This window comes from Salvelinus alpinus, chromosome 23 (assembly GCF_045679555.1).
Source record: "Salvelinus alpinus chromosome 23, SLU_Salpinus.1, whole genome shotgun sequence".
NCBI classification, from domain to species: Eukaryota; Metazoa; Chordata; class Actinopteri; order Salmoniformes; family Salmonidae; genus Salvelinus; species Salvelinus alpinus.
Genome location: NC_092108.1, coordinates 792360 through 818611, shown reverse-complemented (window position 1 = coordinate 818611; position 26252 = coordinate 792360). Strand labels below are relative to the sequence as shown.

The 26252-nt window shown below is 46.8% G+C and overlaps 1 protein-coding gene across 1 annotated transcript; it reads right to left on the bottom strand.

The window, feature by feature from the left end:
• Window positions 1-3628: 3628 nt before the first annotated feature.
• Window positions 3629-15044, bottom strand: LOC139550030 (chemokine XC receptor 1-like). Its single transcript, XM_071360604.1, has 3 exons — window positions 14279-15044; window positions 9974-10224; window positions 3629-6395 (listed from the first exon to the last, which is right to left on the bottom strand). The coding sequence occupies exons 1-3, from the start codon at window positions 14300-14302 to the stop codon at window positions 5387-5389; spliced, it is 1284 nt and encodes a 427-aa protein (XP_071216705.1). The 5' UTR covers window positions 14303-15044; the 3' UTR covers window positions 3629-5386.
• Between the last annotated feature and the right edge of the window lie 11208 nt (window positions 15045-26252).

Here is a 26252-nt window from a genome sequence, read left to right as displayed (position 1 = left end):
GAGAGGGGAGGGGATAAGAGGAGAGGAGTTTGAAGAGGGGAGGAGAGAAGAAGAGAGGGGAGGGGATGAGAGGAGAGAGGGGAGGCGAGGGGATGAGAGGAGAGGAGAGGAGGATGGGATGAGAGGAGAGGAGGATGGGTATGAAGAGGAGAGGAGAGGGGAGGGGAGGAGAGGGGAGGGGAGGGGATGGGAGGGGAGGAGAGGAGAGGAGAGGGGAGGGGAGGGGATGAGAGGAGAGGAGGATGGGTATGAAGAGGAGAGGAGAGGAGAGGAGAGGAGAGGAGAGGAGAGGAGAGGAGAGGAGAGGAGAGGAGAGGAGAGGGGAGGAGAGGAGAGGAGAGGAGAGGAGTGGAGAAGTGAGGGGATGAGAGGAGGATGGGTATGAAGAGGAGAGGAGAGGAGAGGAGAGGAGAGGGGATGAGAGGAGAGGAGAGGAGGATGGGTATGAAGAGGAGAGGAGAGGAGGATGGGTATGAAGAGGAGAGGAGAGGAGAGGGGAGGGGATGAGAGGAGAGGAGAGGAGGATGGTATGAGAGGAGAGGAGAGGAGGATGGGTATGAAGAGGAGAGGAGAGGGGAGGGGAGGGGATGAGAGGAGAGGAGGATGGGTATGAAGAGGAGAGGAGAGGAGAGGGGAGGGGATGAGAGGAGAGGAGAGGAGAGGAGGATGGTATGAGAGGAAAGGAGAGGAGGATGGGTATGAAGAGGAGAGGAGAGGGGAGGGGAGGGGATGAGAGGAGAGGAGAGAAGAAGAGAGGGGAGGGGATGAGAGGAGAGGAGGATGGGTATGAAGAGGAGAGGAGGATGGGTATGAAGAGGAGAGGAGGATGGGTATGAAGAGGAGAGGAGAGGAGAGGAGAGGAGAGGAGAGGAGAGGAGAGGAGAGGAGAGGAGAGGAGAGGAGAGGAGAGGAGAGGAGAGGAGGGAGGGGATGAGAGGGGAGGAGAGGATGGGATGAGAGGAGAGGAGAGAAGAAGAGAGGGGAGGGGATGGGAGGAGAGGAGGATGGGTATGAAGAGCTGGAGGAGGGGAGAGGGGAGGGGATGAGAGGAGAGGAGAGGAGAGGAGAGGAGTGGAGAAGGGGAGGGGATGAGAGGAGAGGAGGATGGGTATGAAGAGGAGAGGAGAGGGGAGGGGATGAGAGGAGAGGAGAGGAGGATGGGTATGAAGAGGAGAGGAGGATGGGTATGAAGAGGAGAGGAGAGGGGAGGGGAGGAGAGGGGAGGGGAGGGGATGGGAGGGGATGAGAGGAGAGGAGAGGGGAGGGGAGGGGATGAGAGGAGAGGAGGATGGGTATGAAGAGGAGAGGAGAGGAGAGGAGAGGAGAGGAGAGGAGAGGAGAGGAGAAGTGAGGAGATGAGAGGAGAGGAGGATGGAGTATGGAGAGGAGAGGAGAGGAGAGGAGAGGAGTGGAGAAGTGAGGGGATGAGAGGAGAGGAGGATGGGTATGAAGAGGAGAGGAGAGGAGGATGGGTATGAAGAGGAGAGGAGAGGAGAGGGGAGGGGATGAGAGGAGAGGAGAGGAGGATGGTATGAGAGGAGAGGAGAGGAGGATGGGTATGAAGAGGAGAGGAGAGGGGAGGGGAGGGGATGAGAGGAGAGGAGGATGGGTATGAAGAGGAGAGGAGAGGAGAGGGGAGGGGATGAGAGGAGAGGAGGATGGGTATGAAGAGGAGAGGAGAGGAGAGGAGAGGAGAGGAGAGGAGAGGAGAGGAGAGGAGAGGAGAGGAGAGGAGAGGAGAGGAGAGGAGAGGAGAGGAGAGGAGAGGAGTGGAGAAGTGAGGGGATGAGAGGAGAGGAGGATGGGTATGAAGAGAAGAGAGAGGGGAGGAGAGGAGAGGAGAGGAGGATGGGTATGAAGAGGAGAGGAGAGGAGGATGGGTATGAAGAGGAGAGGAGAGGAGAGGGGAGGGGATGAGAGGAGAGGAGAGGAGGATGGTATGAGAGGAGAGGAGAGGAGGATGGGTATGAAGAGGAGAGGAGAGGGGAGGGGAGGGGATGAGAGGAGAGGAGGATGGGTATGAAGAGGAGAGGAGAGGAGAGGGGAGGGGATGAGAGGAGAGGAGAGGAGAGGAGGATGGTATGAGAGGAGAGGAGAGGAGGATGGGTATGAAGAGGAGAGGAGAGGAGAGGGGAGGGGAGGGGATGAGAGGAGAGGAGAGAAGAAGAGAGGGGAGGGGATGAGAGGAGAGGAGGATGGGTATGAAGAGGAGAGGAGGATGGGTATGAAGAGGAGAGGAGGATGGGTATGAAGAGGAGAGGAGAGGAGAGGAGAGGAGAGGAGAGGAGAGGAGAGGAGAGGAGAGGAGAGGAGAGGAGAGGAGAGGAGAGGAGAGGAGAGGAGAGGGGATGAGAGGGGAGGAGAGGATGGGATGAGAGGAGAGGAGAGAAGAAGAGAGGGGAGGGGATGAGAGGAGAGGAGGATGGGTATGAAGAGCTGGAGGAGGGGAGAGGGGAGGGGATGAGAGGAGAGGAGAGGAGAGGGGAGGGGAGGGGAGGGGACGGGAGGGGAGGGGAGGGGAGGGGAGGGGAGGGGAGGGGATGAGAGGAGAGGAGAGGAGGATGGGTATGAAGAGTAGAGGAGAGGGGAGGGGATGAGAGGAGAGGAGAGGAGGATGGGTATGAAGAGGAGAGGAGGGAAACATCAGAAGAGAAAACAACAACAGCTGTTTGGCTTCTGGCGAAAACAGGACCGAACAACAACACAATAACAACAACAACTGAATAACAACAAAACATCAACTAATTTAGCCAAGGTACGATACAGACTTTAAAAAGGAAGTTGTCTTGACTGATAGGTACAGCAGAAAGCATTAACTTGGTATTTTATTAGGATCCCTATTAGCTGTTGCAAAAGCAGCAGCTACTCTTCCTGGGGTCCTCACAAAACACAGAACATGAAACATAATACAGAACATCAATAGATGTCCACCCTAGAACAGGTTAACTGCTCTCTAAATGAGGAACAACATGCAGTCTGTCCCCTCCACCCTAGAACAGGTTAACAGCTCTCTAAATGAGGAACAACATGCAGTCTGTCCCCTCCACCCTAGAACAGGTTAACAGCTCTCTAAATGAGGAACAACATGCAGGTTAACCTGTTCTAGGGTGGAGGGGACAGACTGCATGTTGTTCCTCATTTAGAGAGCAGTTAACCTGTTCTAGGGTGGAGGGGACAGACTGCATGTTGTTCCTCATTTAGAGAGCTGTTAACCTGTTCTAGGGTGGAGGGGACAGACTGCATGTTGTTCCTCATTTAGAGAGCTGTTAACCTGTTCTAGGGTGGAGGGGACAGACTGCATGTTGTTCCTCATTTAGAGAGCTGTTAACCTGTTCTAGGGTGGAAGGGACAGACTGCATGTTGTTCCTCATTTAGAGAGCAGTTAACCTGTTCTAGGGTGGAGGGGACAGACTGCATGTTGTTCCTCATTTAGAGAGCTGTTAACCTGTTCTAGGGTGGAAGGGACAGACTGCATGTTGTTCCTCATTTAGAGAGCAGTTACCCTGTTCTAGGGTGGAGGGGACAGACTGCATGTTGTTCCTCATTTAGAGAGCAGTTAACCTGTTCTAGGGTGGAGGGAACAAAGTATTAATTATTGTGATATATTGGACAGTTTAGACACTTTCCATCAATGTTAAAACAAATCAGTACTTTATTCAGAAGAGTTAAAAACATTAAACAATAGTTCAATATTTACACAATTCAAATCTGACCATGAAAAATATATGCTGATTATATAAACCTACAGTATGGTAACACAATGGCTGGAGTGTTTACGGACATATTCAATCGCTCCCTATCCCAGTCTGCTGTTCCCACTTCCTTCAAGATGTCCACCATTGTTCCTGTACCCAAGAAGGCAAAGGTAACTGAACTAAATAACTATCGCCCCGTAGCACTCACTTCTGTCATCATGAAGTGCTTTGAGAGACTAGTCAAGGACCATATCACCTCCACCCTACCTGACACCCTAGACCCACTCCAAATTGCTTACCGCCCCAATAGATCCACAGACGATGCAATCGCCATCACACTGCACACTGCCCTATCCCATCTGGACAAGAGGAATACCTATGAAGAATGCTGTTCATTGACTACAGCTCAGCAGTCAACATCATAGTACCCTCCAAGCTCATCATTAACCAGGAGACCCTGGGTCTCAACCCCGCCCTTGTAACTGGGTCCTGGACTTCCTGACGGGCCGCCCCCAGGTGGTGAAGGTAGGAAACAACACCTCCACTTCGCTGATCCTCAACACTGGGGACCCACAAGGGTGCGTGCTCAGCCCCCTCCTGTACTCCCTGTTCCCCTATGACTGCATGGCCACGCACGCCTCCAACTCAATCATGAAGTTTGCAGATGACACAACAGTAGTAGGCTTGATTAGCAACAATGACGAGACAGCCTACAGGGAGGAGGTGATGGCCCTGGGAGTGTGGTGCCAGGAAAATAACCTCTCCCTCAATGTCAACAAAACAAAGGAGATGATCATAGACTTCAGGAAACAGCAGAGGGAGCAGCCCCCTTTCCACATCAACGGGACAGCAGTGGAGCATAAATCTGCCCAAAGTATCACCCGAGGCAAATTACCTGCCCTCCAGGACACCTACAGCACACGATGGCACAGGAATACCAAAAAGATCATCAAGGACAAAAACCACCCAAGCCAATGCCTGTTCACCCCGATTTCATCCAGAAGGCGAGGTCAGTACAGGTGCATCAAAGCTGGGACAGAGAGACTGAAGCTGTTTTTCAATCTTAAGGCCATCAGACTGTTAAATACCCATCACTAGCACTGCTGCTCCGTATACATAGACTTGATATCACTGGCCACTTTAATAATGTTTACATATTTTTCCTTTACTCAACTCATATTCTATTCCACTGTATTCTAGTCGATGCCACTCTGACCTTGCTCGTCCTAATATTTATATATTCCTTAATTCCATTCTTCTACTTTTAGATTGTGTGTATTGTTGTGAATTGTTAGATATTACTGCACAATTTGAGCTAGAAACACAAGAATTTGGCTACACCTGCAATAACATCTGCTAAATACGTGTATATGACAAATACAATTTGATTTGACTTACAGCAATCAAAATACAACAATCACAATTTAATTTGCTTCTAAACGTGGTATTAAACATGGTATTAAACATGGTATTAAACATAGTATTAAACATGGTATTAAACGTGGTATTAAACGTGGTATTAAACGTGGTATTAAACGTGGTATTAAACGTGGTATTAAACGTGGTATTAAATGGATATGATATAAACACCTCAAATAGTCTTGAGGAAAGCAAAAGTTATCTGCAAATGGATAGTATGAATGGAAAATAGATGTTGTTTACAGATGTTGTGTTGTTTACAGTGTTGTTATTTAAAGTGAGAACTCCCCACTGGACTGTGATGTCAGTCTGCTGCTTCTGTTCAGAACACTGAAGTTGTTGTTGTTATTGACAACGGTAACACCATGACAACAACCCTTCAACAGTCTCTTCAGGTGGTTCCGGAACTTGACCCCAACGAACACGTAGAACAGAGGGTTGAGACAGCAGTAGGAGAACGCCAGCAGCCTGGTCACATAGAAGGAGTAGTCCAACGTGTTGCTGGTGCCACACTCCTGCCATAGTGTTGTGGATGACTCAGCACTGCCAGCATCGCCGCCATCTTGACTCTTATACACCAGCGTCCTGAGGAAGATGACCACGTTGTACGGCGCCCAGCCCACAAAGAAAACCAGGACCAGGCCGAAGACCAGCCGGGCAGTCCTCTGACTCCTCCTGTATCCTCCGCTCCTCTGGCGTCTAACCCTAACCCTGGGCCTCAGGAGGCGGACTAGAATCTGACTGTAACAGACACACACCACTAATAATGTCACTATGAACAGGATGTTCTGCTGGTAGACCCCCCACAGCCTCCAGCTGACATCTGCAACATCACAATACCGCTGTTCACCACTAGGGGCGTTAGAGTCACTAGGCCCATAAGGGTTGTTAGGGTCCAGAGGATGTTTACGGTCGTTAGAACCACTGATGATGACCTTGGTAAAGATGAGAGCTGGCATAGCAGCTAACAGACTGACAGTCCAGACGACCAATGATACAACAGCGCTCCAGGTGCCCTGAGAGTGGGAGGAGCCTGACAGCAGGTGAGACAGGGGGTGGAGCACAGCCAGGTAACGATGCAGCGTCATTAGGATGAGGAAGATGCCACTGCTGTAGTAGCCAGCATAGAACAGGAAGCTGACCGCCTTACAGGTGAGGTCACCGTAGCTCCAGCCATTCAGGTGATAGGAGACCCAGAAGGGGAGGCCGCAGGTGAACACCAGGTCAGACAACGCCAGGTTCATCATGAACGCATTTGTCAGTGACCGAAGATGCTCGTACCTGGGAGAGAAGCAGAGACACACAACACCGTTTTAAACAGAACACCGTTTTAAACAGAACACCGTTTTAAACAGAACACTGTTTTAAACACAACACAGTTTTAAACAGAAAAACAACACCGTTTTAAACAGAACACCGTTTTAAACAGAACACCGTTTTAAACACAACACAGTTTTAAACAGAAAAACAACACCGTTTTAAACAGAACACTGTTTTAAACAGAAAAACAACACCGTTTTAAACAGAACACCGTTTTAAACACAACACCGTTTAAAACACAACACTGTTTTAAACACAACACTGTTTTAAACACCCTAAAACCCTGATGAAGACTACAGTAATAGTCCTACCCTGTATCCCTGATGAAGACTACAGTAATAGTCCTACCCTGAAACCCTGACGAAGACTACAGTAAGAGTTATGGTTTAAACTGTTCCTGGAGAGCTACCCTGTAGGTTTTAACTCCAACCCTGTTCCTGGAGAGCTACCCTGTAGGTTTTAACTCCAACCCTGTTCCTGGAGAGCTACCCTGTAGGTTTTAACTCCAACCCTGTTCCTAGAGAGTTACCCTGTAGGTTTTAACTCCAACCCTGTTCCTGGAGAGCTACCCTGTAGGTTTTAACTCCAACCCAGTTCCTAGAGAGCTACCCTGTAGGTTTTAACTCCAACCCTGTTCCTGGAGAGCTACCCTGTAGGTTTTAACTCCAACCCTGTTCCTGGAGAGCTACCCTGTAGGTTTTAACTCCAACCCAGTTGTAACTAATCTGATTCAGTTTATCAACCAGCTAATTATTACAATCAGGTGGATTAGGATTGGAGTGAAAACCTACAGGATGGTAGTTCTTCAGGAACAGGGTTAGTGCGCCCTGAACTAGGCTATAAGGCAGTGATGACGACTCCACTCCTTCAGATAACACAGACCACTGAGGAAGACTCCACTCCTTCAGATAACACAGACCACTGAGGAAGACTTCACTCCTTCAGATAACACAGACCACTGAGGAAGACTCCACTCCTTCAGATAACACAGACCACTGAGGAAGACTACACTCCTTCAGATAACACAGACCACTGAGGAAGACTTCACTCCTTCAGATAACACAGACCACTGAGGAAGACTTCACTCCTTCAGATAACACAGACCACTGAGGAAGACTCCACTCCTTCAGATAACACAGACCACTGAGGAAGACTCCACTCCTTCAGATAACACAGACCACTGAGGAAGACTCCACTCCTTCAGATAACACAGACCACTGAGGAAGACTCCACTCCTTCAGATAACACAGACCACTGAGGAAGACTCCACTCCTTCAGATAACACAGACCACTGAGGAAGACTCCACTCCTTCAGATAACACAGACCACTGAGGAAGACTCCACTCCTTCAGATAACACAGACCACTGAGGAAGACTTCACTCCTTGAGATAACACAGACCACTGAGGAAGACTCCACTCCTTCAGATAACACAGACCACTGAGGAAGACTCCACTCCTTCAGATAACACAGACCACTGAGGAAGACTCCACTCTTTCAGATAACACAGACCACTGAGGAAGACTTCACTCCTTCAGATAACACAGACCACTGAGGAAGACTCCACTCTTTCAGATAACACAGACCACTGAGGAAGACTCCACTCCTTCAGATAACACAGACCACTGAGGAAGACTCCACTCTTTCAGATAACACAGACCACTGAGGAAGACTTCACTCCTTCAGATAACACAGACCACTGAGGAAGACTTCACTCCTTCAGATAACACAGACCACTGAGGAAGACTTCACTCCTTCAGATAACACAGACCACTGAGGAAGACTTCACTCCTTCAGATAACACAGACCACTGAGGAAGACTCCACTCTTTCAGATAACACAGACCACTGAGGAAGACTCCACTCTTTCAGATAACACAGACCACTGAGGAAGACTCCACTCCTTCAGATAACACAGACCACTGAGGAAGACTCCACTCCTTCAGATAACACAGACCACTGAGGAAGACTCCACTCCTTCAGATAACACAGACCACTGAGGAAGACTCCACTCCTTCAGATAACACAGACCACTGAGGAAGACTCCACTCCTTCAGATAACACAGACCACTGTGGAAGACTCCACTCCTTCAGATAACACAGACCACTGAGGAAGACTTCACTCCTTCAGATAACACAGACCACTGAGGAAGACTCCACTCCTTCAGATAACACAGACCACTGAGGAAGACTCCACTCCTTCAGATAACACAGACCACTGAGGAAGACTTCACTCCTTCAGATAACACAGACCACTGAGGAAGACTCCACTCCTTCAGATAACACAGACCACTGAGGAAGACTTCACTCCTTCAGATAACACAGACCACTGAGGAAGACTTCACTCCTTCAGATAACACAGACCACTGAGGAAGACTCCACTCCTTCAGATAACACAGACCACTGAGGAAGACTCCACTCCTTCAGATAACACAGACCACTGAGGAAGACTCCACTCCTTCAGATAACACAGACCACTGAGGAAGACTCCACTCCTTCAGATAACACAGACCACTGAGGAAGACTTCACTCCTTCAGATAACACAGACCACTGAGGAAGACTTCACTCCTTCAGATAACACAGACCACTGAGGAAGACTACACTCCTTCAGATAACACAGACCACTGAGGAAGACTACACTCCTTCAGATAACACAGACCACTGAGGAAGACTTCACTCCTTCAGATAACACAGACCACTGAGGAAGACTCCACTCCTTCAGATAACACAGACCACTGAGGAAGACTCCACTCCTTCAGATAACACAGACCACTGAGGAAGACTTCACTCTTTCAGATAACACAGACCACTGAGGAAGACTTCACTCCTTCAGATAACACAGACCACTGAGGAAGACTTCACTCCTTCAGATAACACAGACCACTGAGGAAGACTCCACTCCTTCAGATAACACAGACCACTGAGGAAGACTTCACTCCTTCAGATAACACAGACCACTGAGGAAGACTCCACTCCTTCAGATAACACAGACCACTGAGGAAGACTTCACTCCTTCAGATAACACAGACCACTGAGGAAGACTCCACTCCTTCAGATAACACAGACCACTGAGGAAGACTTCACTCCTTCAGATAACACAGACCACTGAGGAAGACTCCACTCCTTCAGATAACACAGACCACTGAGGAAGACTCCACTCCTTCAGATAACACAGACCACTGAGGAAGACTCCACTCCTTCAGATAACACAGACCACTGAGGAAGACTTCACTCCTTCAGATAACACAGACCACTGAGGAAGACTTCACTCCTTCAGATAACACAGACCACTGAGGAAGACTTCACTCCTTCAGATAACACAGACCACTGAGGAAGACTCCACTCCTTCAGATAACACAGACCACTGAGGAAGACTCCACTCCTTCAGATAACACAGACCATTAAGATTAGCACAATACTTCCTCCATCTTGTCACTAGTTACCTCGCTCTCTCAGAACAAGATGCATGACAAGAGCAGCAAGCCAAGTTAAAATGAGGAAATTATTCATTATCTGTTTCTCATAATCAGACTGTCCTACCTGGCCAGAATCACCAGCACCAGCAGGTTACCCACAAGGCTTAGCACAATGACCACGGAGAGGACCATGGGTGTGACGAGGGCTCCGAACCTGACCACGTCTGTCTTGGAACAGGGTTCATTCTCGTACTCTTCGTCATAGTCGGCGCTGGCGTAGAATTCAGTGATGGCATTGGTTCCATTGCCGTAGTTGGAGGAATTGGGTCTGAATCCTTCCTCTACGATGCTATACAGGTTCCCTGTAGGAAACCGCTGAGATTGAAGAAGTCTTAATGAGTGAGATTCCTATAAGGGGAAATAGGTTCAACTATACCCAGTAACAATGATAACATGAAATACTAATAAATATACCATTATATTTGACCTATAATGGTATCAGTTCCTGTTTTACTAGCTCCTACAGAGTGTCTGAGTCAGTCAATCTGGGTTTCTAAACGATATATCTCCATGATAGTGACCAGTAATCATGTTAAAATATACTGAACAAAAATAGAAATGCAACAGGCAACAATTTCAGAGATTTGACTGAGTTCCAGTTCATATCAGGGGCACAACTTTCACTGGGGATGGGGGGTTCAAGTCCCACTGGGGATGGGGGGGTTCAAGTCCCACATTCTCAAATTGTATTTTTGTCACCCCCAGTTTTATCATTGTAATGTGATACAAAAGCTGGCAACGGTGTGCTTTAGGACCATGAGGACACCTCTTTCACTGTAGGGTAGGCTGTTTTGAGTGTTCAGCAGGTTGAGTTTAGGGCCACCCGGACACCTCTGAGCGGTAGGGTAGGCTGTTTTGAGTGTTCAGCAGGTTGAGTTTAGGGCCACCCGGACATCTCTGAGCGGTAGGGTAGGCTGTTTTGAGTGTTCAGCAGGTTGAGTTTAGGGCCACCCGGACACCACAGAGTGTGCTTACAGGCTGTGTGAAGGCAAAGCTTCTGGAAGGCTGGCTGGACCAGCATGGGAGAGTTGAGCATAGTTCAATGTGTATGTGTTGCGCTCTGTCATTCGAGTTGTAAAAGCAAGCAGAGCAGGAACTGTCTACTCTTTAGTTGACTGATGTAGCTGGCAAGGTAACTGCTGTATAACTTAACAGATAAAAACGAGTGTTTATTCGCAGTGCTGAGCTAGTATTGTAGCAGACATGTACAGTAACGTAAGCTAATGTTTCATCCCATCTCGACTGAGGTGAATGAATAAGCTATGCTAGCTAATAGCTACCACAGCCAGGTCAGCTCTAGCCTCTAGTTATCAGTCAGAATGTAATATCGACCTCATGTCGCTGTTGTTTGTATGAAAATAATTTCTAGCCTTTGTTTGTTACAGCTGAATCACACTAGACCTGCATCAAACTACACCTGAATCAAACTACACCTGAATCACACTACACCTGAATCAAACTACACCTGAATCAAACTACACCTGAATCAAACTACACCTGAATCAAACTACACCTGAATCAAACTACACCTGAATCAAACTACACCTGAATCAAACTACACCTGAATCAAACTACACCTGAATCAAACTCGACCTGAATCACACTAGACCTGAATCACACTAGACCTGAATCAAACTACACCTGAATCACACTAGACCTGAATCACACTAGACCTGAATCAAACTACACCTGAATCAAACTACACCTGAATCAAACTACACCTGAATCACACTACAGCTGAATCAAACTAGACCTGAATCAAACTACACCTGAATCAAACTACACCTGAATCAAACTACACCTGAATCAAACTAGACCTGAATCACACTAGACCTGAATCACACTAGACCTGAATCACACTAGACCTGAATCAAACTAGACCTGAATCAAACTACAGCTGAATCAAACTACAGCTGAATCAAACTACACCTGAATCAAACTACACCTGAATCAAACTAGACCTGAATCAAACTACACCTGAATCACACTACAGCTGAATCAAACTAGACCTGCATCAAACTAGACCTGAATCAAACTAGACCTGAATCAAACTACACCTGAATCAAACTACACCTGAATCAAACTACACCTGAATCACACTAGACCTGAATCAAACTACAGCTGAATCACACTACACCTGAATCAAACTACACCTGAATCAAACTAGACCTGAATCAAACTAGACCTGAATCACACTAGACCTGAATCACACTAGACCTGAATCAAACTACACCTGAATCAAACTACACCTGCATCACACTAGACCTGAATCAAACTACACCTGAATCACACTAGACCTGAATCACACTAGACCTGAATCAAACTACACCTGAATCACACTAGACCTGAATCAAACTACACCTGAATCAAACTAGACCTGAATCAAACTACACCTGAATCAAACTAGACCTGAATCAAACTAGACCTGAATCAAACTAGACCTGAATCCAACATGAAACCATCAGCAAAACTATTGAAGATTGATATTCTGACGTTTCTTCAGTGCAATGTGAGTTTTATTAGTCATTATGTCAATGTAACGTTATTGATCAGTTTCTCTAGCTAATTCCCTACTTTCACACTGACACAGTAATAAACAGCTCTAATGTTACAGGCTTAACTGTCATGGTGCACAGTAGAGTTCTGGGCGGAGACCAATTTCTTCATCCCGCTACCTACTGCACCCACCGGCTTTCTGTCCGCCTCCTACCCACTACCTCAAGGACTGGTCCAACCCAACCACAGTCCTACCCACTACCTCAAGGACTGGTCCAACCCAACCGCAGTCCTACCCACTACCTCAAGAACTGGTCCAACCAAACCGCAGTCCGGCAATGTTATTTTAGGCGTATGTGAAGCAGCCAGCCATGGTCCCCGCAATTGTGCGCCCTATAGGCAATATCAAATGTACAAAAATAACTAAAGAAATTGTTTAAATTACCAGAGATTCTCACATTGTATTACTGGGCTATATCAGTCAATATGCCTAATGTAGTTTGAAGAGAGCAGAGAGACTTGCACTTTCTCTTGAGCTATTTTTATAGCCTACCTTTAAGGAGAGGGAAGATTTTCAGACTGAGAAATATGGGTGATCAATATTTAGGCCTATTTCTAGGCAATGTAGTAAACTATAGCCTCATCATGGGCCTATTTAGGAAGTCCACTTCCTTGGAAAGATAACTGCCCCGTGCTTCTCCACCCATGCATAGTCTATAACCTACTCTATTTAATTGAGACCACACCTGATCTCACGGGTATGGCTACTGAACTGGAAGCAGCAAGAACGATAATGCTACGTTTTGCCTAGGCCCAAAGGGTAAAGTCTACCTTTTAGGAGGATGATTTGCAGGCAGAGACAAATAAATGGGTAATCAATACATATTGAAAATGAAAGGCGCAGCGCTCGCTCACCATAGTAGCCTAACCTATGTGCATGTTATGCCTTTTCCTTTTCATTGATGATTAAGTTGCTGGATATTGGCGGGAACTGGAACATACTGTCGTACGCGTCGATCCAGAGCATCCCAAACATGCTCCATGGGGGACATGTCTGGTGAGTATGCAGGTCATGGAAGAACTGGGACATTTTCAGCTTCCAGGAATTGTGTCCAGATCCTTGTGACATGGAGCCGTGCATTATCATGGTGAAACATGAGGTGATGGTGGTGGATGAATGGCACAACGATGGGCCACAGGATCTCATCACGGTATCTCTGTGCATTCAAATTGCCATCAATAAAATGTAATTGTGTTTGTTGTCCGTAGTTTATGCCTGCCCATTCCATAACCCCACCGCCACCATGGGTCACTCTGTTCACAACGTTGACATCAGGAAACACCTCGGCCACACGACGCCATACACGTGGCCTGCGGTTGAGTGGCCGGTTGGACGCACTGCCAAATTCTCTAAAACAACGTTGGAGGCGGCTTATGGTAATAAAATGAACTTTCAGTTCTCTGGAAACAGCTCTGGTTGACATTCCTGCAGTCAGCATGCTAATTGCACGCTCCCTCAACTTGAGACATCTGTGGCTTTGTGTTGTGACAAAACTGCACATTTTAGTGGTCTTTTATTGTCCCCAGCACAAGGTGTAATGATCATGCTGTTTAATCAGCTTGTTGATATGCCACACCTGTCAGGTGGATGGATTATCTTGGTGAAGGAGAAATGCTCACTAACAGGGATGTAAACACATTTGTGCCAAAAAATTGAGAGATATAAACTTTTTGTACGTATGGAACATTTCTGGGATCTTTAATTTCAGCTCATGAAACATTGGACCAACACTTACATGTCGCGTTTATATTTTTGTTCAGTATATTTTTGTTCAGTATATATTAGATCTAAAATGTATATCCCTCCTCCTACCTCCATGTTGACTCCAGCATCCATCTCCCTGTAGAGGTATGTAGTCCCAGCAGGACAGGACTAGGTGGTGGTAGTGATGAGCTGACCGGAACACAGAGACCTTGGAGCACAGAGACCTTGGAACACAGAGACCTTGGAGCACAGAGACCTTGGAGCACAGAGACCTTGGAACACAGAGACCTTGGAACACAGAGACCTTGGAGCACAGAGACCTTGGAACACAGAGACCTTGGAACACAGAGACCTTGGAACACAGAGACCTTGGAACACAGAGACCTTGGAGCACAGAGACCTTGGTTGTTGCTAAGTGACTACAGATGAGGATGACTGATCTGATCAGTCTACCTGTCTCAGATACCTACTCTGACTGACTGGAACACTAGACCCTAAGAATAGACCAAAAGGCACCCTATTCCCTTTATGGTGCACTACTTAATATAGTGTACTATGGGGGCTCTGGTCAAAAGTAGTGCACCATATAGACTGTTGAGACGCACCAAGTTTGGAAGTTGGAATCTGTTCCTCATAGGAACTGTATGAAAGTTGCACCTGAAATCCAACTACAGGTTTCTGTTCCTCAGAGAAACAGACGAGACCGTAGATATGACGCGTCACAAATGGTACTCTATTCCCTTTAAAAGGCACTACTTTTAACCAGGCCCACATGGGCTCCCGAGTGGCGCAGCGGTCTAAGGCACTGCATCTCAGTGCTAGAGGCGTCACTATAGACCTTGGTTCGATTCCAGGCTGTATCACAGCGGTCTAAGGCACTGCATCTCAGTGCTAGAGGCGTCACTACAGACCTTGGTTCGATTCCAGGCTGTATCACAGCGGTCTAAGGCACTGCATCTCAGTGCTAGAGGCGTCACTACAGACCTTGGTTCGATTCCAGGCTGTATCACAGCGGTCTAAGGCACTGCATCTCAGTGCTAGAGGCGTCACTACAGACCTTGGTTTGATTCCAGGCTGTATCACAGCGGTCTAAGGCACTGCATCTCAGTGCTAGAGGAGTCACTACAGACCTTGGTTTGATTCCAGGCTGTATCACAGCGGTCTAAGGCACTGCATCTCAGTGCTAGAGGCGTCACTACAGACCTTGGTTTGATTCCAGGCTGTATCACAGCGGTCTAAGGCACTGCATCTCAGTGCTAGAGGCGTCACTACAGACCTTGGTTTGATTCCAGGCTGTATCACAGCAGTCTAAGGCACTGCATCTCAGTGCTAGAGGCGTCACTACAGACCCTGGTTAGATTCCAGGCTGTATCACAAACGGACGTGATTGGGAGTCCCCCAGCGTCGTTAGGGTTTGGCCGGGGTAGGCCGTCACTGTAAATAATAATTTGTTCTTAACTGACTTGCCTAGTTAAATACAGGTTAAATCAACTGTAAAGAGAATAGCGTTTAGGCTGCACACATAGTGTGTGGAGGTTGGAGCTGAAATCAACTAGAACACATGCAGGTATCTGTTCCTCTCAGTTAGAACGGTCCTCACAACTACAGAGGGGTACCAGGAGGATTTGGGAAAGTAAAGGTCACTAGACCACAAAGACATCAAGGTCTCTAATATCTGTTGTTTTTAACCCTTTCCCTACAGATATGGAGGCCTTTTTAGAGTTCCACAGGATGTCTTCCTCTCTTCTTTTTCTATTTCCTGTTGACATTAATGACCTTCTGTTGGCTGCGGATGCCATTAAATGCTCTATCGTAGGTCTTTAAGATCTCAGGTTAATACTATTGATCATAACATCTTTGTTGAGCTGATGAAGAAGAGGTGGGTGGGAATCTCTGGCGTTGCCCTCGACTGGTTCAGCTCATATCTACGTGGGACCTATTCACTACGGTGTCCCTCAGGTATCAATTCTGGAAGCCCAATCCTTTTTTTCCCCCCTGTATATGCATCCCCCTGGTGACATCACCCGAAATTATAATATTCAGATTCACTGCTATGCGGATGACACGTAGCCCTATTTACCAATCAGACCAAGTGACCAAGCTATTTTATTTTATTTTTTATTTAACCTTTATTTAACCAGGTAGGCAAGTTGAGAACAAGTTCTCATTTACAATTGCGACCTGGCCAAGATAAAGCAAAGCAGTTCGACACATACAACAACACAGAGTTACACATGGAATAAAACAAACATACAGTCAATAATACAGTAGAAAAATAAGTCTATATACAATGTGAGCAAATGAGGTGAGATAAGGGAGGTGAAGGCAAAAAAAAGGCCATGGTGGCGAAGTAAATACAATATAGCAAGTAAAACACTGGAATGGTTGATTTGCAGTGGAAGAATGTGCAAAGTAGAGATAGAAATAATGGGGTGCAATGGAGCAAAATAAATAAATAAATACAGAAGGGGAAGAGGTAGTTGTTTGGGCTAAATTATAGATGGGCTATGTACAGGTGCAGTAATCTGTGAGCTGCTCTGACAGCTGGTGCTTAAAGCTAGTGAGGGAGATAAGTGTTTCCAGTTTCAGAGATTTTTGTAGTTCGTTCCAGTCATTGGCAGCAGAGAACTGGAAGGAGAGGCGGCCAATGGAAGAATTGGTTTTGGGGGTGACCAGAGAGATATACCTGCTGGAGCGAGTGCTACAGGTGGGTGCTGCTATGGTGACCAGCGAGCTGAGATAAGGGGGGACTTTACCTAGCAGGGTCTTGTAGAAGACCTGGAGCCAGTGGGTTTGGCGACGAGTATGAAGCGAGGGCCAGCCAACGAGAGCGTACAGGTCGCAGTGGTGGGTAGTATATGGGGTTTTGGTGACAAAACGGATGGCACTGTGATAGACTGCATCCAATTTATTGAGTAGGGTATTGGAGGCTATTTTGTAAATGACATCACCGAAGTCAATGATCGGTAGGATAGTCAGTTTTACAAGGGTATGTTTGGCAGCATGAGTGAAGGATGCTTTGTTGCGGAATAGGAAGCCGGTTCTAGATTTAATTTTGGATTGGAGATGTTTGATGTGAGTCTGGAAGGAGAGTTTACAGTCTAACCAGACATCTAGGTATTTGTCATTGTCCACATATTCTAAGTCAGAACCGTCCAGAGTAGTGATGCTGGACGGGCGGGCAGGTGCGGGCAGCGATCGGTAGAAGAGCATGCATTTAGTTTTACTTGTATTTAAGAGCAATTGGAGGCCACGGAAGGAGAGTTGTATGGCATTGAAGCTCGCCTGGAGGGTTGTTAATACAGTGTCCAAAGAAGGGCCAGAAGTATACAGAATGGTGTCGTCTGCGTAGAGGTGGATCAGAGACTCACCAGCAGCAAGAACGACATCATTGATGTATACAGAGAAGAGAGTCGGTCCAAGAATTGAACCCTGTGGCACCACCATAGAGACTGCCAGAGGCCCGGACAACAGACCCTCTGATTTGACACACTGAACTCTATCAGAGAAGTAGTTGGTGAACCAGGCAAGGCAATCATTTGAGAAACCAAGGCTGTTGAGTCTGCCAATGAGGATGTGGTGATTGACAGAGTCAAAAGCCTTGGCCAGGTCAATGAATACGGCTGCACAGTATTGTTTCTTATCGATGGCGGTTAAGATATCGTTTAGGACCTTGAGCGTGGCTGAGGTGCACCCATGACCAGCTCTGAAACCAGATTGCATAGCGGAGAAGGTATGGTGGGATTCAAAATGGTCGGTAATCTGTTTGTTGACTTGGCTTTCAAAAACCTTATAAAGGCAGGGTAGGATAGATATAGGTCTGTAGCAGTTTGGGTCAAGAGTGTCCCCCCCTTTGAAAAGGGGGATGACCGCAGCTGCTTTCCAATCTTTGGGAATCTCAGACGACACGAAAGAGAGGTTGAACAGACTAGTAATAGGGGTGGCAACAATTTCAGCAGATCATTTTAGAAAGAAAGGGTCCAGATTATCTAGCCCGGCTGATTTGTAGGGGTCCAGATTTTGCAGCTCTTTCAGAACATCAGCTGACTGGATTTGGGAGAAGGAGAAATGGGGAAGGCTTGGGCGAGTAGCTGTGGGGGGTGCAGTGCTGTTGACCGGGGTAGGGGTAGCCAGCCGTAGAGAAATGCTTATTGAAATTCTCAATTATAGTGGATTTATCGGTGGTGACAGTGTTTCCTAGCCTCAGTGCAGTGGGAAGCTGGAAGGAGGTGTTCTTATTCTCCATGGACTTTACAGTGTCCCAGAACTTTTTTGAATTTGTGTTGCAGGAAGCAAATTTCTGCTTGAAAAAGCTAGCCTTGGCTTTTCTAACTGCCTGTGTATATTGGTTTCTAGCTTCCCTGAAAAGTTGCATATCACGGGGGCTGTTCGATGCTAATGCAGAACGCCATAGGATGTTTTTGTGTTGGTTAAAGGCAGTCAGGTCAGGAGAGAACCAAGGGCTATATCTGTTCCTGGTTCTAAATTTTTTGAATGGGGCATGCTTATTTAAGATGGTGAGGAAGGCATTCTTAAAAAATAACCAGGCATCCTCTACTGACGGGATGAGATCAATATCCTTCCAGGATACCCCGGCCAGGTCGATTAGAAAGGCCTGCTCGCTGAAGTATTTCAGGGCGCGTTTGACAGTGATGAGTGGAGGTCGTTTGACCGCTGACCCATTACGGATGCAGGCAATGAGGCAGTGATCGCTGAGATCCTGGTTGAAAACAGCAGAGGTGTATTTAGAGGGCAAGTTGGTTAGGATGATATCTATGAGGGTGCCCGTGTTTACGGCTTTGGGGTGGTACCTGGTAGGTTAATTGATAATTTGTGTGAGATTGAGGGCATCAAGCTTCGATTGTAGGATGGCTGGGGTGTTAAGCATGTTCCAGTTTAGGTCGCCTAGCAGCACGAGCTCTGAAGATAGATGGGGGGCAATCAGTTCACATATGGTGTCCAGAGCACAGCTGGGGGCAGAGGGTGGTCTATAGCAGGCGGCAACGGTGAGAGACTTGTTTTTAGAGAGGTGGATTTTTAAAAGTAGAAGTTCAAATTGTTTGGGAACAGACCTGGATAGTAAAACAGAACTCTGCAGGCTATCTCTGCAATAGATTGCAACACCGCCCCCTTTGGCCGTTCTATCTTGTCTGAATATTTTGTAGTTGGGGATGAAAATTTCAGAATTTTTGGTGGTCTTCCTAAACCAGGATTAAGACACGGCTAAAACATCCGTGTTGGCAGAGTGTGCTAAAGCAGTGAACAAAACAAACTTAGGGAGGAGGCTTCTAATGTTAACATGCATGAAACCAAGGCTATTACGGTTACAGAAGTCATCAAAAGAGAGCGCCTGGGGAATAGGAGTGGAGCTAGGTACTGCAGGGCCTGGATTCACCTCTACATCACCAGAGGAACAGAGGAGGAGTAGGATAAGGGTACGGCTAAAAGCTATGAGAATTGGTCGTCTAGAACGTCTAGAACAGAGAGTAAAAGGACGTTTCTGGGGGCGATAAAATAGCTTCAAGGAATAATGTACAGACAAAGGTATGGTAGGATGTGAATACAGTGGAGGTAAACCTAGGTATTGAGTGATGATGAGAGAGATATTGTCTCTAGAAACATCATTGAAACCAGGTGTTGTCATCGCATGTGTGGGTGGTGGAACTGAAAGGTTGGAAAAGGTATAATGAGCAGGGCTAGAGGATCTACAGTGAAATAAGCCAATAAAAACTAACCAGAACAGCAATGGACAAGGCATATTGACATTAAGGAGAGGCATTCTTAGTCGAGTGATCATAAGGGTCCAGTGAGTAGAGGTTGGTTGGGGTCACGGCGATCCAGACAGCTGGCCGGGTAGATGGCTATCGGTAGCAAGATAGCATAGGATGGAGGTCTATTTTTACACACCTCGTGCGTTTCCGTCGGTAGATTAGTGGGGTTCCGTGTGGTAGAGGGGATCAATCCAATTGGCAAAATAGATATAGTTATAGTGACCCAAGAAAAAATTGTCCGATAGACTTATTCAGATAGCAGCCGATAAGACAGCTAACGATTAGCGGGCCGCAGATGGGCATTCAGGTAACGTCGCGACGGAGGGGCCAGTTGGATAACTCCCTCGGGCAGATAACGTCGGTAGTCCAGTCGTGAAGGCCCGGTGGGGCTCCGCATCGGCAGTAAAACGGGTCCGGATAGGTGATTGGAGCCCAGGAGTGGCTGATGGAACTCTTCAGCTGGCTAGCTCCGGAATAATTGATGTTTGCTCCGGGATCGACGTAAGCCAATAGTCACACAGGTAGCAGCTAGCTAGCTGCAAAATCAAGGTGCAAATGTCCAGAGCTTGCGGTTGAAATCCGGGGAGAATCTGGAGAAAAATAGGTCCGGTATGTTCTGGTCTGAGTCGCGTTGTACAAAAGTGGCGATAGATTTTCGAGCTAAAGGAATAGCTGATGACCACAAACCGTGGTTAGCTGAAATACTAACGTTAGCCAGTAAACTGGCTAGCTTCTGGGTAGCTTCTGGTTAGCTTCTGGTTAGCTTCTGGTTAGCTTCTGGCTAGCTTCTGGTTAGCTTCTGGCTAGCTTCTATTGTGGATTTCAGATTTGAGGTAAATAATACTTTTTTTTTTTAATTGGTGAGGCGGGTTGCAGGAAAGTGTTTTGAAGTTTTTGGAAAATAAAATATATAAAAGATATGCGAAGAAAGGTGTAAATATATATATATACGGGACACGACAAGACGAGGACAAAAAGACGTCTGACTGCTATGCCATCTTGAACGAATTGTAAACCCTAGGGTAGCTACCCTTCACAAGTGGCTTGCTGACATCAAATGTTGGATGTCTGACCATTTTCTCCAGCTCAATGATTAAAAAAAAATCTGAGGTTGTATTTGGCCCCCCACCTTGCTAGAAATCAGATTGTGGATAACCTTGGTCATTTGTCCACCAATGTAAAGCCTAAGGCCAGAAACCTTGGTGTCTTCTTTGACCCTGACCTTAACCTCCAGCTGCATGTAAAGAAGGTTGTCCAGTCCTGCTTTTATCTTCCGAGAAAATATGGCTAAAGTCCAGTATTTTATCTCAGTCACTGATCTGGAGAAACGTTCTTTACTACAACGTATCCAGTGACCACCAGAGACATTCTTCAAAGGACAGAGGACTCGGTTTGGCAACACGGTCTTCCATCTAACACCAACCTACTGAAGCGCAGCTCAGAGTAAATATTTATTGCATTTTCTTTTTCCAAATGGGCGGTAATTTAGAATGCATAAGATACTGTATTTACGATAGCACAGCTTCGCCTCTGTTCCAGTCTCCCGCTCTTTCACTAAATCAGGTAATATTAATTACGGAGAAAATTATTTTATAGAATAGCATGTCATAGCAATTAATCCGGCAAAGCCAAAGACACGACAACCGTAACACCCTGTATATAGTCTCCACATTGACTCTGTACCGTAACACCCTGTATATAGCCTCCACATTGACTCTGTACCATAACACCCTGTATATAGTCTCCACATTGACTCTGTACCGTAACACCCTGTATATAGCCTCCACATTGATTCTGTACCGTAACACCCTGTATATAGCCTCCACATTGACTCTGTACCGGTACCCCCTGTATATAGCCTCCACATTGACTCTGTACCGGTACCCCCTGTATATAGCCTCCACATTGACTCTGTACCAGTACCCCCTGTATATAACCTCCACATTGACTCTGTACCGGTACCCCCTGTATATAGCCTCCACATTGACTCTGTACCGTAACACCCTGTATATAGCCTCCACATTGACTCTGTACCGGTACCCCCTGTATATAGCCTCCACATTGACTCTGTACCAGTACCCCCTGTATATAGCCTCCACATTGACTCTGTACCGTAACACCCTGTATATAGCGGCCACATTGACTCTGTACCATAACACCCTGTATATAGCCTCCACATTGACTCTGTACCATAACACTCTGTATATAGCCTCCACATTGACTCTGTACCGGTACCCCCTGTATATAGCCTCCACATTGACTCTGTACCGGTACCCCCTGTATATAGCCTCCACATTGACTCTGTACCGTAACACCCTGTATATAGCCTCCACATTGACTCTGTACCGGTACCCCCTGTATATAGCCTCCACATTGACTCTGTACTAGTACCCCCTGTATATAGCCTCCACACTGACTCTGTACCGGTACCCCCCTGTATATAGTCTCCACATTGACTCTGTACCGGTACCCCCTGTATATAGCCTACACATTGACTCTTTACCGGTACCCCACTGTATATAGTCTCCATATTGACTCTGTACCGGTACCCCCCTGTATATAGCCTCCACATTGACTCTGTACCGGTACCCCCTGTATATAGCCTCCACATTGACTCTGTACCGGTACCCCCTGTATATAGCCTCCACATTGACTCTGTACCGGTACACCCTGTATATAACCTCCACATTGACTCTGTACCGGTACCCCCTGTATATAGCCTCCACATTGACTCTGTACCGGTACCCCCTGTATATAGCCTCCACATTGACTCTGTACCGGTACCCCCTGTATATAGCCTCCACATTGACTCTGTACCGTAACACCCTGTATATAGCCTCCACATTGACTCTGTACCGGTACCCCCTGTATATAGCCTCCACATTGACTCTGTACCGGTACCCCCTGTATATAGCCTCCACATTGACTCTGTACCGGTACCCCCTGTATATAGCCTCCACATTGACTCTGTACCGGTACACCCTGTATATAACCTCCACATTGACTCTGTACCGGTACCCCCTGTATATAGTCTCCACATTGACTCTGTACCGGTACCCCCTGTATATAGCCTCCACATTGACTCTGTACCGGTACCCCCTGTATATAGCCTCCACATTGACTCTGTACCGGTACCCCCTGTACATAGCCTCCACATTGACTCTGTACTGGTACCCCCTGTATATAGCCTCCACATTGACTCTGTACCGTAACACCCTGTATATAGCCTCCACATTGACTCTGTACCGGTACCCCCTGTATATAGCCTCCACATTGACTCTGTACTGGTACCCCCTGTATATAGCCTCCACATTGACTCTGTACCGTAATACCCTGTATATAGTCTCCACATTGACTCTGTACCGTAACACCCTGTATATAGCCTCCACATTGACTCTGTACTGGTACCTCCTGTATATAGCCTCCACATTGACTCTGTACCGTAACACCCTGTATATAGCCTCCACATTGACTCTGTACTGGTACCCCCTGTATATAGCCTCCAGATTGACTCTGTACCGGTACCCCCTGTATATAGCCTCCACATTGACTCTGTACCGGTACCCCCTGTATATAGCCTCCACATTGACTCTGTACCGGTACCCCCTGTATATAGCCTCCACATTGACTCTGTACCGGTACCCCCTGTATATAGCCTCCACATTTACTCTGTACCGTAATACCCTGTATATAGTCTCCACATTGACTCTGTACCGTAATACCCTGTATATAGTCTCCACATTGACTCTGTACCGTAACACCCTGTATATAGCCTCCACATTGACTCTGTACTGGTACCCCCTGTATATAGCCTCCAGATTGACTCTGTACCGTAATACCCTGTATATAGTCTCCACATTGACTCTGTACCGTAACACCCTGTATATAGCCTCCACATTGACTCTGTACCGGTACCCCCTGTATATAGCCTCCACATTGACTTTGTACCGGTACCCCCTGTATATAGCCTCCACATTTACTCTGTACCGTAATACCCTGTATATAGTCTCCACATTGACTCTGTACCGTAATACCCTGTATATAGTCTCCACATTGACTCTGTACCGTAACACCCTGTATATAGCCTCCACATTGACTCTGTACTGGTACCCCCTGTATATAGCCTCCAGATTGACTCTGTACCGTAATACCCTGTATATAGTCTCCACATTGACTCTGTACCGTAACACCCTGTATATAGCCTCCACATTGACTCTGTACTGGTACCTCCTGTATATAGCCTCCACATTGACTCTGTACCGTAACACCCTGTATATAGCCTCCACATTGACTCTGTACTGGTACCCCCTGTATATAGCCTCCAGATTGACTCTGTACCGGTACCCCCTGTATATAGCCTCCACATTGACTCTGTACCGGTACCCCCTGTATATAGCCTCCACATTGACTCTGTACCGGTACCCCCTGTATATAGCCTCCACATTGACTCTGTACCGGTACCCCCTGTATATAGCCTCCACATTTACTCTGTACCGTAATACCCTGTATATAGTCTCCACATTGACTCTGTACCGTAATACCCTGTATATAGTCTCCACATTGACTCTGTACCGTAACACCCTGTATATAGCCTCCACATTGACTCTGTACTGGTACCCCCTGTATATAGCCTCCAGATTGACTCTGTACCGTAATACCCTGTATATAGTCTCCACATTGACTCTGTACCGTAACACCCTGTATATAGCCTCCACATTGACTCTGTACCGGTACCCCCTGTATATAGCCTCCACATTGACTCTGTACCGGTACCCCCTGTATATAGCCTCCACATTTACTCTGTACCGTAATACCCTGTATATAGTCTCCACATTGACTCTGTACCGTAATACCCTGTATATAGTCTCCACATTGACTCTATACCGTAACACCCTGTATATAGCCTCCACATTGACTCTGTACTGGTACCCCCTGTATATAGCCTCCAGATTGACTCTGTACCGTAATACCCTGTATATAGTCTCCACATTGACTCTGTACCGTAACACCCTGTATATAGCCTCCACATTGACTCTGTACCGGTACCCCGTTTTTAGCCTCGCTATTGTTATTTTACTGCTGCTCTTTAATTATTTGTTACTTTTAGTTTGTTTTTTTAATCTAATTTTTACTTAACCTTTTGTAAGTAAGCATTTCGCTGTAAGGTCTACCTACACCTGTTGTATTCGGCGCATGTGACTAATACAATTTGATTTCATTTATTGGGCCAGGTGCTGTGGGGCACGAGATGTTTTTACTAAACAACACTAAACTGTACTCCCGTCACCTGCCTGATGATATTCTCCACAACACAACTATTACAGTGGCGATGAGGTGATTCTTCTTAAAGGGACACTGCTTGAAGAGAAGAATGAAACTCAATATCAGGACGTAAATCGGCAGTTTTTTTTTCCATCAGTAAAAGACTGCTAGCAGGCACAGCGTTCGCCAAGCAGCGGGCCTACTGGAGTCCACAATAGCGATACTGCCCTCTGGTGGTTAAAGTAAGAACTGCCATTGAACCCATTGAAAATAGGCATCTCAGTGGAGAAATATTGAAAAAATATAAAAAAATTAAAGGAATACAATGGAAGTGGAAACTGAACACTTAACTGTGAAAATGACAACCATTGGTCGAGTACCAGAGTTTGAGGTGACAAAAGAGGATTCCGATTCCTGTTTTGAGCGTTGGCTGGCTGCAAATGAAATCAAAGTTGAAAAGAAAACAGATGTATTTCTCAGTGTTTTGGGTCTGAGGATGGATGAGTTGACCTCAGCAGAACTGACTGGGTCTGAGGATGGATGAGTTGACCTCAGCAGAACTGACTGGGTCTGAGGATGGATGAGTTGACCTCAGCAGAACTGACTGGGTCCGAGGATGGATGAGTTGACCTCAGCAGAACTGACTGGGTCTGAGGATGGATGAGTTGACCTCAGCAGAACTGACTGGGTCCGAGGATGGATGAGTTGACCTCAGCAGAACTGACTGGGTCTGAGGATGGATGAGTTGACCTCGGCAGAACTGACTGGGTCTGAGGATGGATGAGTTGACCTCAGCAGAACTGACTGGGTCTGAGGATGGATGAGTTGACCTCAGCAGAACTGACTGGGTCTGAGGATGGATGAGTTGACCTCAGCAGAACTGACTGGGTCTGAGGATGGATGAGTTGACCTCAGCAGAACTGACTGGGTCTGAGGATGGATGAGTTGACCTCAGCAGAACTGACTGGGTCTGAGGATGGATGAGTTGACCTCAGCAGAACTGACTGGGTCTGAGGATGGATGAGTTGACCTCAGCAGAACTGACTGGG